We start from the raw sequence: 17,210 nt of genomic DNA on the forward strand, positions 1-17,210 counted from the left end.
CCATGAAGCATGAGATCATGACCTGAGCTGAAATCAAGAGTAGGATGCTTAACTGACCGAGCCACCCAGGCACCTCTTACCTTTCCTTAAAGAAATATAAGGAGAGTGAGAGCAGTGTATTGCACTTAACCATATCTGCTTAACTAAACTTTCCATATTTTCCATATTCTTTCAGTGACTTTGTGCAAATATTTAATGCTTTTAAGAGTTCGTTAAGGGACATGTTATAGGTATCAGCACTTTAAGTTCATTTTCATTTAGAACTTATTAGCACTTTTTCATTTGTGACAGAAGCCCATATTAGTTTTAGCAAAAAGGAAAAACATGTTGGCTCACATAACTAAATTATGGGCTGGCTGGGTCTGATGTCGGAACTATGGATCTGGAGACCACAGTGCTTTTAGAACTCTTTCAGTTTTCTTCTCTGCTTCTCCCAGTATTATCTTCATTCATTTCCACTCTGTTCAGGCCTTTTCCATGTATAGGATGCAAAGGTACCAGAAGTCCAGGTTTAATGTCCTCAGCTCTGTCACCCAGGTGGTGAGGTTGTCTTCCCACTTACTCCAGTTAGAACAGTCATGGGAAATTATTTGGATTGGCCCTTCACCCAGTGTCCCCTGATGTTATCAACTTACAAAACCATAGAAGTTATCAAAGCCAGGAAATTAACAGATACCATAGTGTTAACTAAGAGTACATGTGTTATTCAAACTTCACGTTTTCCCTCAATTGTCCTTTTTCTATTCTAGGATCCCACACTGCATTTTGTTGGGGTGTCTTCATCACCTCCAATCTGTGACAGTTCCTCAGCCTTTTCCTTGCCTTTTTGTGGCCTTGAGACTTTTTTTTTTTTTTTAAAGATTTTTTTTTTTTTAACGTTTATTTACTTTTGAGACAGAGAGAGACAGAGCATGAACAGGGGAGGGGCAGAGAGAGAGGGAGACACAGAATCCGAAGCAGGCTCCAGGCTCTGAGCTGTCAGCACAGAGCCCGACGCAGGGCTCGGACCCACGGGCTGTGAGATCATGACCTGAGCCGAAGTCGGACGCTCAACCGACCAAGCCACCCAGGCGCCCCTGGCCTTGAGACTTTTAATGAGTACTAGTTAGTTGTTTTGTAGAATGTCTCTCAGTTTGGGTTTTCTGATGTCTTTTGATTAGATTGAGGTTATGCATTTTTTGGCAGGAATACTGCAGAAGTGATATTTTGTCCTTCTCAGTGCATCGTATTAGATGTAGATGTCAATATGTCTTATTACTGATGCTGTTAACCTTGGTTAAGGTGGTTTCTGACAGGTATCTCCACTAGTAAAGTGACTGTTTTTCCCTTTGTAAAATATCTTGGAGAGAACTTTAATACTTGGATAATATCCTGTTTCTCTTCAAACATTTACCTCCTAATTTCAGCATCCAGTTACTGGCAAAGAGGCACTATTTTTCTTGTTTTTGAGACCTTCACATCATAAAATTCACCCTTTTAAAATGTATGTCAGATTTTTAGTATACTCACAAGATTGTACAACCATCACCAGTATCTAATTTTAGAACATTTTCATTGTTCCAAAAAGAAGCCCCGTGTCCACTATTCAATTTTTTGTTTCCATGGATTTTCCTATTCTGGACATTTTATATGAAGGGAAACATGCAATTTGTGGCCTTTTGTTTCTGACGTCTTCACTCAGTATGTTTTTAAGGTTCAGCTGCATTGAAGTGCATGTGTCAAGACTTTATTCCCTTTTTTGTGGTGATTAATATTACATTGTGTGGATATACCACATTTTATTCATTCATCAGTTGTTGGCCATTTTGGGTTTCTATTTTTTGGCTGTAATAATAACATAATTATATAATTCATATATAATATATAATTACATAAATGGCTGCTGTGAATATTAGTGTACAGGTTTTTGTGGAGGCGTTAACTTTTAACTGGTCAGAAAACTGGTACAAAAATTTCTTAATCTTTCACCTTGGATTTCAGACTGATTTTGGAATACTTACTATTTGCAAACTAATATGCTCTCATTTAAAAATTTGCACTTGGGTGCTTTTTGGTGTGTGTGTTGTTAATTTTGCTAAAATTTGGAAGGTGGTGATTTCCACAACAGCAGGGTTCATGGTGAAAAACCAGACCCAGGTTGGGTAGCTCACTTGGTTATCCCAGATTGCCCTGTAAAGTACATTTAGCAGGATAGATATTCTGTATATCTTATCAGGTTTCTTTTTTCCTCACTTTCCCAATTTTTAAGATGAAGAAAGAAAAGTGCAAATTGGAAAGAACACCCCAAAAAACTGACCAAGGAAAAAGAAAAATTAGCCCAACTAAGAAGGAATCAGAATCTAAAAAAAGCAGACTGACTCCCAAAAGGGGCAGCTCTATGAAGTCAATAAAAAAGGAAACAAGTGCGATTTGGAGATCCCTGGACTTCGAGGAGCAGGTGGCTGAGGAGACAAATGTTGACAGCCGGGCTAGGAATTTGGCTGATGACTGCAGTGAAAACAAAGTGGAAAATTTGCTCTGGGTGGATAAATATAAGCCAACCTCACTCAAGACCATAATCGGACAGCAAGGTGACCAGAGCTGTGCCAACAAACTCCTACGCTGGCTCCAAAACTGGCACAAGAGTCCATCTGAAGATAAGAAACGCGGTGATTTTACAGCTTCATTCATTTTTGTGTGTGTCTGTCACCATGTAATTGCTCAGTTGCACATATTTGAGAAAGTATACTAGTTGGTTCATTCATCTCTCAGCAAATGTTTATTGAAAGTCTGCTCTGAGTCCAGGTGCTATACTAGACCCCAGAGGTGCTGTTGTGAACAAATCAGTCCCCTTCAAGGAGCTCAGTCAGTCACAGACATATGTGAACCAGCAGTTAAGATATTTTGTGCTAAGTACTGTTACAGGGGTAAGTATAGGGTGCTAGGGGCATGGAGGTATGTGGTCAGGGATGCGGATGTGTGCTCCCATCCCTGGAAGAAGGGATAGCTAAGCAAAGAGTTGGAAACCAAAGAGGAGTTAGCTAGTGAAGGGAGGTAGGAGTGTTGGGTGGGAGAGAACACAGGGACCAATTCTGAAGACACGTGAGAGCGAGGCCATGGAAAGTGCTAAGGAGAGTTGGGGGAGAAAGGTGCAAATAAACAGCTGAGGCACACTGATGGAGTCAGCAGCCTAAAAATCCCAGCAGCACATTTGCTTTTAGTAGGCCTGAGCTCTGGTTTCTGTACTTGTTCACCATGCATTTGTCATGGAAAATGAACAGTCACGGTCTGTATTTAATGTCTAGGGTATTCTTGAAACTGAGATTTGAGATCACAAATGTTAGTAGTGTTTTTCTGAGCATCACCCGCAGCCCTGGAGGATACTGTGTGAGAAATAAGAAGGCAAAATTTAGTGAGCAGTACGGTGAATTCCCAGGGTGGTGACTGGCTTATCAGTGTGCAGGTGGTCACTAGACATTGGCTGTTGTTGTCAGCTTATTTATGACGGTTGGATGATGTAATTGTAACGATACATGGTTATATTCGACTCTTTTTCCCTTTCTGAAACCACATAAAATCTACCTTAAAAGGGGATATAGTGCTTTGTGTGCCTGGAAAAGACTTGATAAGGCTTCAGGTGAACTATAGTCTCTTTTCCCATGCCTGTAACCATCTCTCTCTCAGTCATTGTGTGGGTACTGAGCACTCTTGATGAGTCAGGCACCTGTGCGATAAGGGCAGAAGAATGCTCAAGAGTCAAACTGTGCAGGATAGTTGCAGACACACCATCTTCAGTTCATTCTTTTTGTGATCAAAAAGAATGTTACCCTCATTTTACAAAGGAGGGAATAGGCCCAGAGGGATTAAATCACTTTTCTCAGTTGGTAAGCAGTGGAGTTAGGATAGCTAGAGTTTGGATTGGGACCCAGGTACTCTGCTCCTTGACCTGTGCTTTTTGTAGGAAAGGAAACTCATAAAATTATGGTTTCAAATCAGAATTTCAGAGTTCATTAGTTTTAGTGTTTTATTTTGGGTGTAAGTGAGGTAGGGAGTAGAGCTTCACTAAATGCCTGGAAACGTTTATGGTTTGTAGAAAGTATTTTGTAAATTTAGAAGTAAACTGGAGGACTGCTCTTGATGCTAAGTTTATGCACAAGGAATGATTCCTGCCATTCCTGAATTTCTCCTGGGTAACTAATAGAAGTTAACTCTCTGGAACTTCTTTTTTCCTGGCAGCAAAGTTTGGTAAGTTTGCTGGCAAAGATGATGGCTCTAGTTTCAAAGCGGCACTGCTCTCTGGCCCTCCAGGTGTGGGCAAGACAACCACAGCGTCTCTGGTTTGTCAGGTGAGTGTCCTGTCCCGGAGTGCAGTTGGAAAGCTAACCCAGAAATGAGCATGTGTAGGAGATACATACACATGGGTGTTAGCATGTCCGTGGTATATGTATTTTAACCTGTATATATTTTAACCTATGTATATATTTTGCCAAAATTAAACCTTTAGAATTTACTTTGGGGAGGCACCTAGGTGGCTCAGTCGGTTAAGTGTCCGACTTCGGCTCAGGTCATTATCTCACAGTTTGTGAGTTCGAGCCCTGCGTCGGGCTCTGTGCTGACAGCTCAGAACCTGTAGCCTGCTTCGGATTCTGTGTCTCCCTCTTTCTCTGCCTCTCCCCATCTTGTGCTCTTTCTTTCTCTCTCAAAAATAAATGTTAACAATTAAAAAAAAAAAAAAGAATTTATTTTGATTCTGGGGATATTTTTCATTTTCATCATTTTTCTTAATATTGGTAATTATAATAATAGGAATATTTACCTGTGTGCCAGGCAATGTGCTAAGCCCTTAGGTACATTATCTTTTGGGTAATATAAATAGGTCTTATAGACTCTGATGGATAAAGATATTTTACTTACTCTTGTAAGAATTCTCTGTATGAATATGTGTTTTCTTACCATGCTCATGTGACAAATGAAATGGGCTTACAGTGGAGGCTGGTGCCACAGTATGAACCCAGCTAGTCTGATCCTTCACTGCCGTGGGAGCCTGCCTTTGCTCCTCCCTGTGTGGCCGCCAGATCTAGACAGTGAGATGAGGAGACACTAGAGCAAACCAGAGTTCCTGTATCAGAATGGTGTGAGGTCATACGTGAAGTGGTATCAGAATGATAAAATGAGGGATAGTAAACTTGTTTTAAATTTATTACTGCATTTCCCAACCCTTATCCTATAAGCTGGTGGTTTTGTTGTGTCCTTGTTTTATGGACCAGATCATAAATATTTAGCTGGTATAACAAGTACATATTTTCTATTCTATTATAAACATTAAAAAAAACCAAAAATTTTTTTCCTAGTCTTACAATTGTGAGCATGACTCTTTTCTCCCTTATTATTATATTATTTTGGAGGGGAATTGAATTAACGCATATCGTAATGCTTATCAGTAGAATCAGTTTTGGGAAATGAGTCAGAATAACTTGATTTTTCACAGCTTGGAAAGATTTTATATTGGAATGGTTTGATAACGAATGCTTTAACTTTATTTTGAAGAGTCAAGAATGATTTTTGGTTTCTTTGATTCTGTATCTGATACTATAAAATCTTGGGATGGGTATATTTAATTCTTTATAGGATTTGAAGAAGCAAACCTAGTAATATTGCTTGTTCAAGTATATGCTTCTAGATTAGTGATTTATCAGCTGAAGTTTTAAGACCAAACTTGTATTTTGTGTATGTGTGATGCGTATGTGTATGTATGTGTGTGTATGTGTGTGTATATGTATTATATATATAATCTCAGTATTGTGAGGCATGCTATAATCTCATTGCCTTCATCTTTTTTAGCCATGGTTCCTTATGTCATTTTTCTATCCTCTTCATTCATTGCCTTGTTTTTTGGGGGGGAAGGGTTAATAATTTGCATTGTGATAGTAACAGTTTCCATATTTTGATTAGGAATTAGGATATAGCTACGTGGAACTGAATGCAAGTGACACTCGGAGTAAGAACAGTTTGAAGGAGATTATTGCTGAATCACTGAACAATACCAGCATCACGGGCTTTTATTCAAGTATGTGGGTATTTGAACTGTTTTCTTTGGTTATGTAAGGAAAACAAGTTCATTTCAATGTTTAGTAACCAGTATTGAACATAACTGTGTGCCAGGCACCGTGCTTAACTCCTGGGGCTAATGGTGGAACTTCTGTAGGACAACAGTTTCTCTTATATTCCCCCAGGTTTTAGCGGTTTCTGAGAATGTATTAAAATACATATATGGACTTGCTTGCGCATTTTGCACATAATTTTTAGAGGATTCACAGGTGAATCTTGTGAAGAAAGAGTAAATAAATAACTGTAATACAGTGTGACGAGTGAGGTAATAGATAGAGTCCTGTAGATGCAGAAGTGATTCTGTTTGGGGCATTGAGGAGAGCTACCAGGATAAGGGTGACACTTGTTTGACAGGCCTTGAAGGATGAGAGAGGATCCTTTGTGGTGGAAGAGGTCATATAGGCAAAGATAATAGCAGAGGAGAAGAAACTGTGAAGGTGCCACTGTGTTTCAGGCTGTAGTTGGTGGTCTGGTATGGCCAGAGTTTATGAGAAAAATAAGATGCTCAAATTACAGTCTAAATAGTGCATATTTAGAACCAGTGGTGGATATTGCATGGTCACCTGAATTCTTGGTACTTTCATTGGTAGAAAATCATTATTAAAAAGGATTTGCTCAGGAAACATCACTCTTCTACATGGCTGGTGGGAGTGTTAATATGTACTGCTCTGGAGAGTAGTCTGGCGGTATTTCTCAAAGTTGTATTACACAGACCCTTTAGCCTAGAATTTCTAATTCTTGGAATTTAGCAGTTGTGTTATATACATACACATATATATATATATATATGTGTATGTATATATATATATATGAATATGCAAAATGATATGTGAGAATATTCATTTAGTATGATTTATAATAGCAAAAGGTTGGAAGCATCTTCATATTTTATCAATAGATAGCAATTAATTATGATACATGTGTAAAGTAGGATATTATTAAACAGCCTTAAAAAATAAGGTGTTCTAGGGGCCCCTGGGTCGCTCAGTCAGTTGAGCATCTGACTTGATATTTTCTCAGTTTGTGATCTCGCAGTCATGAGATCGAGCCCCCTTCAGGCTTTGCGCTAAGCGTGGAGTCAGCTAGGGATTCTCTCTCTCTTCTGTCTGTCTCTCTCTCTCTCTCTCTCTCTCTCTCTCTCTCTCTCTCTGCCCCTTCCCCGCTGGTACGTGCACATGCTTTCTCTCTTGAAATAAGTAAACTTAAAAAAAAAAAGAGGTGTTCTGTATCTACAGATAAGAAACAGATCACTGAAACATATTGAATGATAAAACCAAGATGTATATTTTTATGCACACATGTTTTTAATATGTATAGGGACACCCTAGCGGGCAAAGGTAGAGGGAGAATTTCTTTTCATTTGCATATGCTTGTGCCTCTTGCATTTTGTACCATGGACCTATATTACCAGTTTGAAATGTTTTACATGGTTTTTATAAAGCAGCAGCATTTGAACAATTGCTATTTTTTTGTCCCATTTCATTGCTTCTCAACATGGGTCAGGTGGAGGTGCCCATTCAGTAAGCATGAAACATGCTGTCATCATGGATGAAGTAGATGGCATGGCAGGCAATGAGGACAGGGGAGGAATTCAGGTAATGAAAACCATGTATTTTTGCAGTTTGATTTTACTGTTGATTTTTAGTTTTGTTTTTTTTTTTTTTAATATTTAAAGAACTAATTATGCTGTGATAATTAAAGTGTGGTGCCAAGGAGGTTTTCAAAACCTAAAATATATACATTGTGTATAGTATTTTGTTTTTTTAAATAATTATTTTATGTTGTAAATTTGCCTTTCAGGAATTAATTGGTTTGATAAAACATACAAAAATTCCCATTATTTGTATGTGCAATGATAGAAATCATCCCAAGATTCGTTCTTTGGTTCATTATTGTTTTGATCTTCGTTTTCAAAGACCTCGAGTTGAACAGATTAAGGTACGATGATGGGAATTTTTTCCCCCATCACACTATCCTTCTTATTTTTTGGTCAGTTTTTAAAAATACCTGATAAATATTTAAAAAATGTTTGATTATATGAGTTAAAATCATTTAAGATTCCCCTTTGTAAATTTCAGGGTGCTATGATGTCTATTGCATTTAAAGAGGGTTTAAAGATCCCCCCTCCAGCTATGAATGAAATAATTTTGGGAGCCAATCAAGATATCAGACAGGTAAATTAAATATATATTATGTAACAGTTGCTGATTCTTTTGAATTAATGCCTTCAACTTTTCAGGGAGGAGGAGTAGCATTATTTTCTCACTTTGACCATGTCTTATTTCTGATTTCTTTTAGGTTTTACACAATCTGAGTATGTGGTGTGCACGAAGTAAGGCACTAACCTATGACCAGGCCAAGGCTGATTCTCATAGAGCGAAAAAGGATATCAAACTGGTAAGATAAGTTTCCATTTCTTAAGTACTTTTCTCATGCTAAAGCATTTCTTCTGCTTATATTAATAGTTATTATAGTTCCTTGACACACCTATAGAATCTATTGATATTTACAATAAGAAAGACGGCTAAAATGTTTCCAATTCAGATGAATTTTTCCTCAAGGGCTGCTAGTATATATTGTAAATTATGAGAAATGAAAGTTTTAAATTATACTCATGCTCCAGTAGTTATAAGATGGCCTTTTCAGGGTCCCTTATGTATAGATTTCATGTTTTGAAGTTTTGGAACTGTTCAGAATAATCTGTTTCAAATGGTTTATAATTTAATACCCTCTCTGAAACTAGAAGTCTGTATCAATTATTCTATTTCATGTAGTCAGTAGTCAGAATTTATTATTACAGCTAGAGCAATGATGAAGCAGTGTTTTTAACCCCCTCTCTCCCTCTTTTTTTTTCATCAATAAACTTTTTTAGGAGCAGTTTTAAACGGTTCATAGCAAAATTTAGCACACGGTACAGAGACTTCCCTTATATCCCCTGCCCTCAGGCTCATACCACCTCTCCCACTGGCAATATGCCCCACCAGAGTGGTACCTTTGTTACAGCTGAACATGTACTGGTACATCATTATTACCCAAAGTCCATAGTTTACATTAGGGTTCTTTCACTTTTGATGTACATTCCATGGCTTTTGACAAATATATCATAGCTTGTATCCACCATTGTAGTATCACACAGAATACTGTCACTGTCGTAAAAATACCCTATACTCTGCCTGTTCATCCATCCCTTCCCTGAACCCCTGACAGCCACTAATCTTGTTATTGTCTCTGTAGTTTCATCATTTTCAGAATGTCATATAGTTGGAATCATACAGTATATAATCTTATCAGATTGGCTTCTTTGAATTAGTAACATGCATTTAAGGTTTCTCCATATCTTTTCATGGCCTTATTTTTGTGCTGAATAATATTCCAGTATTCCAGTGTCTGTATGTGTCACAGTTTATTCACTTACTGAAAGACATCTGGATTGCCTCCAAATTTTTAGTTATGAATAAAGCTGATGTAAAGATCCATGCAGGTTTTTTTGTGTAGTATGTTTTTAATTCATTTGGGTGAATACCAAGGAGCACAAGTGCTGGATGGTATACTAAGAGTATATTCACTGTTGCAGAAAGATTGACAGTCTGTCTTACACGTGACTGCACCATTTTGCACCCCTACCAGCAGTAAATGAGAGTTCCTGTTGCTCCACATCTTTGCCGGCATTTAATGTTGTCAGTATTTTAGACATTGGCCATTTTGCTAGGTTTGTCCCTCCCTTTTTTTAGGGCCCATTTGATGTTGCCCGGAAAGTGTTTGCAGCTGGAGAGGAGACTGCTCATATGTCGCTTATGGACAAGTCAGATCTCTTTTTTCATGATTATTCAATAGCACCCCTCTTTGTCCAGGAGAACTACGTACATGTGAAGCCTGTAGCTGCAGGGTGAGTGTTCAGAGCTAGTGAGGGGTAGAATTTGTATCCTCCAGATACCTGGGAGAGAGGGGTCTGAGGTATGGACAGTGCTGTAATCCAGACTGGTTTATTTCTGCAGGGGTGACATGAAAAAGCACTTGATGCTTTTAAGCAGAGCAGCAGATAGCATATGTGATGGTGACCTAGTGGACCGTCAGATCCGGAGTAAGCAAAACTGGAGTCTTCTGCCCACGCAGGTAAGCATAGGGCTGTCCTTAAAATGCAGACTCTGCTTTACTTAAAGAGAAAAAAATAGCTTTTAGCTCTTGTAGCTATTTGAAATACCAGATAAACATTATGGCTCTTATGGCAAAAATACAGTCTGTTAGAGATTAAAACACTCTGTGGTCACTATTGTCTATTTCTTAAAAATTGCCCTATTTTTCAGTGTTTCAAAATGTTTTTATGTAAATGGACCTGTAGAAATAGGAACATTAGATTCTGGTCATAAATAAGATGTTAGTCAAAAGTGTTACTTGCTCTGTTTTACCCTAAGAATCCCATTTCTTTTTTGTCATTCTTGGCTCTCCCAGATGGTTGCTAAGTAGCTCCTACTTAAAGTAGGATAGCTAGAGCAGATCAGCAGCCACTTTTCTGATATGTGAATTTTTTTTTTTTTTTAACGTTTGTTTATTTTTGAGAGAGTGCAGGTGGGGTAGGGGCAGAGACAGAGGGGGACAGAGAAGCTGAAGTGGGCTCTGCACTGACAGCAGTGAGCCAGATGCGGGGCTCAAACTCATGAACCATGAGATCATGACCTGAGCTGAAGTTGGACGCTCAACTGACTGAGCCACCCAGGGGCCTCTGATATGTGAATTCTGATTTTCTTCATCATTGCTCAAGAGGCAGTTTTATATTCAGTATGTTATCTGGGTTGGTAGCTTCTACTCAAAACAGAATTTTGCAGACTGTCATAATTAAGAGTGTTATTTGTTCTTGAGCTTTGCATATTTGTACTGTATTATTGGCCTGAGTGATAAGGGACTTCCGGAAGGCTTACTCTTGTCTTAATCCAACCTACACATTATCTGAAAACAATAATAAAACAATATTCATTCTGGATATAAAGAATCCCTTCTCTTATGTTTTAAAAGTGTTCATTTTTTTTAAAGTTCATTTATTTTGAGAGAGCATGAGCAGAGGGAGGAGTAGAAAGAGAGGTGGGGCGGGGCAGAGGGAGGGAAAATCCACCCTAATAGTGTGAAGCCTGACTCCAGACTCCATTTCATGAACTGTGAGTTCATGACCTGAGCCAAAATCAAGAGTCAGACACTTAACTGACTGAGCCACCCAGGTGCCCCAAAGTGTTCATTTTTTAAACTAATAATTGTACCTTCAAGATTTTATCCTAAAGAAATAATTTGAAACATAGGAAAAGCTTAATGTACAAAAATATTACATTAGTTTTGATAGCGTAAGAAATTGGAGAAAATCTCCATGTCTGGCAATAGGAGAATGATTAATTATGGTAAATACTCTTGATGGAACATTATGTAGTCCTTAAAATTATTTATAAAGATTGTTTAATATGAAAAAATGCTTATGAGAGTCTATTACTAGAGTAAAGCAGGATACAAAATTTATGTATAATTCCAACTTTAAAAAGTATGAGTCCTGGATCTAGAAGATATTCAAGGATACCGTTTTAAAAATCTTTTCTCAATTTACTTGATACTCTATTCAGTTTTCCATGTCTTGATTCACCTGTGCTATCAGTAGTTTATGTTAAAGGTAATCCTATTCCTCTTAAAGTCTTTCCTGTGACATTGACACAATGAAGTAACTGGTATGTTGGGATCAGTGGTTGAGAAGCCTGAATGAACTGGCAAGATGGTCTCTCTGAGGACCATAACGGGTTTTGGACCGATCTGTTGTTTTCTCTGGGAGAAGTTTGCCATACCAACAGATGAGAGGCAGAGGGGAAGGGTGTGATGCCCTGGAATTAGGTACCTGGGACAGCGTTGCTTCATTTGCCAGAGACTCCTTGGAAGCTGGCAGCTGTGTAGGAAGCTCTGTACTGAATCAGATTTTGGACTGCACTTTTTTTTTTTCAGGCCATTTATGCCAGTGTTCTTCCTGGAGAGTTAATGAGGGGGTACATGACCCAATTTCCTACCTTCCCAAGCTGGTTGGGGAAGCACTCATCTGCCGGCAAACACGATCGTATTGTACAGGACCTAGCACAGCACATGGGTCTCAGGTAAGTGCTGTTACTCCATGTCTCCATGATTACGCCATGTGTTATCAGTGTGCACATTTAGGACAACATAAGCACAAGATTTGGGCTTTAGTTTATTTTGCTGCAACTAGATAAATGATCCTGGATAAGTTCCTTACAGTTTGTGGACCTGAGTTTTATTATCTATAATCAGTATAACAATTGTTTTATCACTTAAAAGGATACTTTGGAATTTAAACCCAGATGGTAAATGTGCCATAACTTTAAGATAAATTTTAAAGCTCTGTAAATCTGAGGTAGTGCTACTATTTATTACTGACTATGCCTATTACTAGTAGGCGTACGTAATGTCTCAGCTCCCAAATAACTTCATAGGAAAAAGGGGACTATTTAAATAAATGAACTAGTTTTTACCTCCCTAGTAGGAAACTGACCTGGTCATTTAGGAGAGGGGACACAGTTTAGCATATAACAACAGGAGGCAGACATGCAGATGACTGAAAACAAATGTGTTTGGAGAAGTTTAATGAAGTTCAAAAATTCTTGTTATTTGTTTTGTTAAAGTTTAGAAACTTGGAAAATGTGCAGGTGCACAAATATTAAGTGAACCTTAGGAATTCATTTGTAACCATGAAGAACCACTTGAGCAATCTTATTTCTCTCTCTGATCTCTGGAGGGAATATTAACATGGGTCCACTTTTTTTTGTAAGTTTATTTATTTTGAGAGAGAGAGAGAGAACAGGAGCAGGGGAGGGGCGGAGAGAGAGAATCCCAAGCAGTCTGCACTGTCAGCACAGAGCCCGATATGGAGCTTGAACTCAGGAATTGTAAGATCAGGACCCGAGCTGAAATCAAGATTGGAATGCCCAATTGACTAAGCACCCAGGTGCCCCAATATTGGTCCACTCTTAACTTTTGTTTGAAGTTGAGCTGAAATAGTTCCTTTCTTCTGGTTTTGTAAAATTCTGTGTTCCCTCTTCATAGCCTTGGCATGGGTCTTTTATTTGCCACTCTTGTATTAGTTTCTATTTCTGCTATAATAGATTACCAAAACTTAATGCTTTAGAATAATATAAATTTATTCTTCCCTTAAGATGGGAAATTTGTCAGGGCACCTGGGTGGCTCAGTAGGTTGAGCATCCAACTCTTGATTTTGGCTCAGGTCAGAGCATTGGGCTCTGCACTGGCAATGCGGGGCCTGCTTGGGATTCCCCCTCCCATCCCTCCCTTGCTCACTCTTTCTCTCAAAAATAAATAAACAAAAAAAAAGGTGGGAAGTTTGTCCTCAATTATCTGGGCAGGTCCAATGTAATTACAAAGGTCTTTACAAAAGAAAAAAGAAATGGAGCAGTGTCAAGTCAGAGAGAAAAGACATTTTTAAGATGATACATTGCTGGCTTTGAAGATGGGAAGAGGGACTGGACCATGAGCCAAGGGATGTCAGCGGCCTCTAGAAACTGGAGAGTCCTGTTTTCCCTACTGCTCTTCTCATTGATCAAGTGAGGGGCCCAGCTGTCAGCTCTTTTCCTACTCCCTGCACTCTGCTTTTTAAAGGTGATGCATCCCTGTACCCTGGGGGTGTCCGTCTTTGATGCCCTCACCATATTCATGTAGATGGTGAGCACTGGACTTCCATTTTGTTTTATGGCTGTGTTTGTTGTCCCCTTCTCCCATTAGACCAAATATTTCTGGTGGTAGGAACTGAGGCCTACCCATCCAGCAGATAAAATTGCTCAATAAATGTTTCTTCATGAATCATATACAGGACGTTGTTATTATCAAAGGACATCTACAGTGCATTTCACAATTTTTAAAGTAAATTAGGACCTTTCTATTTACCTTGGTTAAGTCATTGAACTTTTATAGATCTCAGTTTCTCTTTAAAAATGGAAGTGCAATTTTATTATTAGTTCTTATTGGGGTTATACATGCCTTTGAGAATCTGAAAGCTCTTTGGTCCTTATTACCCCCAAACTGCACTAACGTACAAATAATGTTAGGGGAATTACAGACTTCTGAGTTTATGAACCCTTGATTTAGGAACATTAAATGATACCTTTAGACTTTTCTAGAGTTATTTCTGTGATTTCTAGTAGAAGGTAACAGTGCTGTAACAAATATAAGAAAATACTTTTGGAAAAGGTTTCATGATTTTCTTAGGCACTGGAGCTTATGGGCTCATACTTGTCTTCAGCTAACTAGTGTGCCTGGTTATGGAAGACTGAATCTAGAGGAAATGGGTGAATTTAAAATAAGAGTTTTTGGGGGCGCCTGGATGGCTCCTCCGTTGGTTGAGTGTCCAACTCTTGATTTCGGCTCAGGTCATGATTTCACGGTTCGTGAGACTGAGCCCCACATCAGGCTCCATTCTGACAGCACAGAGCCAGGTTGGGATTCCCTTTCTCTGCCCCCTCCCTTTCTCTCAAAATAAATAAATAAACTTAAAAAAAAAATAGGAATTTTTGGGATTCTTTGCCTAGGTAGTAAAGCTCTCGTGGGACAGGGTTCTAGATTTCTGATCAAGAAAACTGTGGATTCTTGTGATTCAGACCCAGTTTACCTGAAAGCAAGAGCAGGACCCATTAGTAATTTTAAAATTTTTATGGGTTCTGAAGCCCAGCAGCTTTTGAGGTTTGTTGTTTGAAGTATGCATACATATAATTGTCTGGTTTGATGATGGTGGTAGCTGGCTTGGAAAGATTTAGATTTAGATTTTGTTTTGTTCAGCTATTTTCTGTCTTTGAGTGACAGTATTTGAGTGAGTGACAGTATTTGAGAGAGAGAAACTGTCATTTCATGATAACATTGTAGTTCTCAGCAAATCAGAGACTTTCTCCCAAAGCCTTCCCCTCACCAGTGTGGACCACCTTGTGATTCTATAGGGACGTTTTCTGCAGTTTTCTTAGTCTGGGGAAAACCCTGCTCTAGAACTAAGGATTTCAGAGTAATAGTACAGTACAAGGAAATATGAGAGAAACATTCATATGTAATTTTGCATGTTATAATCAGAGATCAAAAGGTGCTACAGACCCTCATATAGGAAGTAACAGTGGCACTTGAGGTAGGAAATCTCACTGCCTTTTACTGATGCATTTAAGATTTGGAACTGGGAATGAGTAATCTTTGGCTATAAGGAGTACATAGAAATGTTTTTGTTGCCTAGGCCTTAAGAGTAGATTGGAAGTAGAACCTATGTTTGTTTGTCATTCACTGATTCGAGATAAGTAGTAAATTCCCTTTGAGCACACTGGTGTGTATCCATTACCCTGATGGTGTAGTGCTAGGCTTTCCCTATACCGGCTGGTAAATAGTAGACATTACATTGGGCATTTTTAAAAGTGGATTGAACTCTATCCAGCACATTATGACTTGAGTTGGTGGTGGTTTGCCATTGACTATAGGTATCTCTTTTGTTTTGGTTTAAGAACTTATTCCAGCAAAAGGACTGTAAACATGGATTATCTGTCACATATAAGGGATGCACTTGTACAGCCCTTGATCTCCCAAGGGGTAGAAGGAGTACAGGATGTTATTGCTCTTATGGACACATACTACTTGATGAAAGAAGACTTTGAGAATATTATGGAAATTAGCAGCTGGGGAGGCAAACCTAGTCTCTTCTCCAAGTTGGATCCCAAGGTAAATTGTGTAACCCACTCGTTTTCCATCACTTTGTGATTACCAGGCTTGTACTAGGACTATTTCAGAGATGTTGTAGGTACTTTAAAAAGGTTTAATTTTTTTCTTCTTAAATGTCTTTTGCTTCTTATGGCCTATGCTTTCCAAAGATACTATTTGCGTGCACTATTAAGAATGTACTTCTGGATTTGACCTTGTAGTTTGTAGTTTTGTCATTGCTTTATGCTGAGTGGAAAAGTAAAACGTGAAATCTCAGAGGCAAATCTAAATATATTCCTTATGGGGGGGGTGTAGATAAGCCTGGGAAAGTAAATAAGACGGTGGTAATACATTATGAAAAGAAGCAAGTATTTATGGACTGAGGATTTTTATACTTTTTCTCAGTCTGCCTAATGTAGGAATTTAGTATTTATCATAGTTGGACAATCTGTTATGTAATAATGTATCCCCTATTTTTTTTTTTTTTTTTTTGTATAATGAGCATGAAAAAACCAAAGTGACATAACATGAATTTGTAATATCCAGTACCTTACACACTTGTGCCAGTTTCTTGGTGCCGTTGTAAAAGACCTATTTATTCCGTGTGGCTTGCCTTCTCCAGAATTTTGATCTGACTTTATGGTTATGAGTTAATTCTCACAAGAGATCTCCATTGTTTGAATTCAAGGAGTAATTCTACAGTCATGTTTAGAAGCTTCAAGTTAAGACTTCAAGTTACCTAGTATTTTGAAGTAACCACTGTCATGGTAATTTATGTATTTTGTGGTAATTAAAGACCAACTTTAACTTGTACTTTATTGTAAGTCTTTTTTGATTTGATTCACTGCTTCTCACTTTGTAGAACTGTGGAATGCACTGAATAGGCAAAAATGATGAGTTACAGTTTTTTCTTTTCTCTGCCTAATGTTCCCAAATACTGGTTCTTATTTTTTTGAGTCATAGGCTCTATTAAGAATGTCATGAAAAATATGGGACTTCTTTATAGAAAAATGTATATACATATACTTACATGAACTTGCATAAATATTTTGCAGAATACTTCAGGGGTCTTGCAGAGTCTTGCAAAACTATTTGAAAGGTTGTTTGGCACTTAGATCATTAACCAACTCCCTCGGTTCCTTTCCTATAGGTGAAAGCAGCGTTCACAAGAACCTACAATAAGGAAGTCCACCTTACTCCATATTCACTCCAGGCAGTGAAGACACCCAGACACAGCACAGGCGCATCACTGGATTCTGAATACAGTGAAGAGTTAAATGAAGATGACTCTCAAGCTGATGAGAAAGACCAAGATTCTATGGAAACTGATGCAATGATCAAGGTAATATTTTAAGCTTCAGACAGCAAATGCCATGATAGTCCCTTAGTAGTTTATCTTTTCTTGTGTA

At 38.3% G+C, this 17,210-nt stretch overlaps 1 protein-coding gene across 2 annotated transcripts in view; it reads left to right on the forward strand.

Moving 5' to 3' along the window:
* Positions 1 to 17,210, forward strand: part of RFC1 (replication factor C subunit 1) — an 83,309-nt gene that overhangs the window by 59,615 nt on the left and 6,484 nt on the right. For both annotated transcript variants that reach the window (XM_042936597.1, XM_042936596.1), the window contains exons 13-24: positions 2,249 to 2,648; positions 4,216 to 4,325; positions 5,932 to 6,046; positions 7,591 to 7,682; positions 7,888 to 8,025; positions 8,166 to 8,261; positions 8,386 to 8,484; positions 9,819 to 9,973; positions 10,083 to 10,200; positions 12,058 to 12,203; positions 15,609 to 15,822; positions 16,952 to 17,143. In XM_042936597.1, coding sequence (XP_042792531.1) covers positions 2,249 to 2,648; positions 4,216 to 4,325; positions 5,932 to 6,046; positions 7,591 to 7,682; positions 7,888 to 8,025; positions 8,166 to 8,261; positions 8,386 to 8,484; positions 9,819 to 9,973; positions 10,083 to 10,200; positions 12,058 to 12,203; positions 15,609 to 15,822; positions 16,952 to 17,143 — 1,875 coding nt within the window. The remainder of the gene's footprint in view (positions 1 to 2,248; positions 2,649 to 4,215; positions 4,326 to 5,931; positions 6,047 to 7,590; positions 7,683 to 7,887; positions 8,026 to 8,165; positions 8,262 to 8,385; positions 8,485 to 9,818; positions 9,974 to 10,082; positions 10,201 to 12,057; positions 12,204 to 15,608; positions 15,823 to 16,951; positions 17,144 to 17,210) is intronic.

This window comes from Panthera leo, chromosome B1 (genome assembly GCF_018350215.1).
Source record: "Panthera leo isolate Ple1 chromosome B1, P.leo_Ple1_pat1.1, whole genome shotgun sequence".
NCBI classification, from domain to species: Eukaryota; Metazoa; Chordata; class Mammalia; order Carnivora; family Felidae; genus Panthera; species Panthera leo.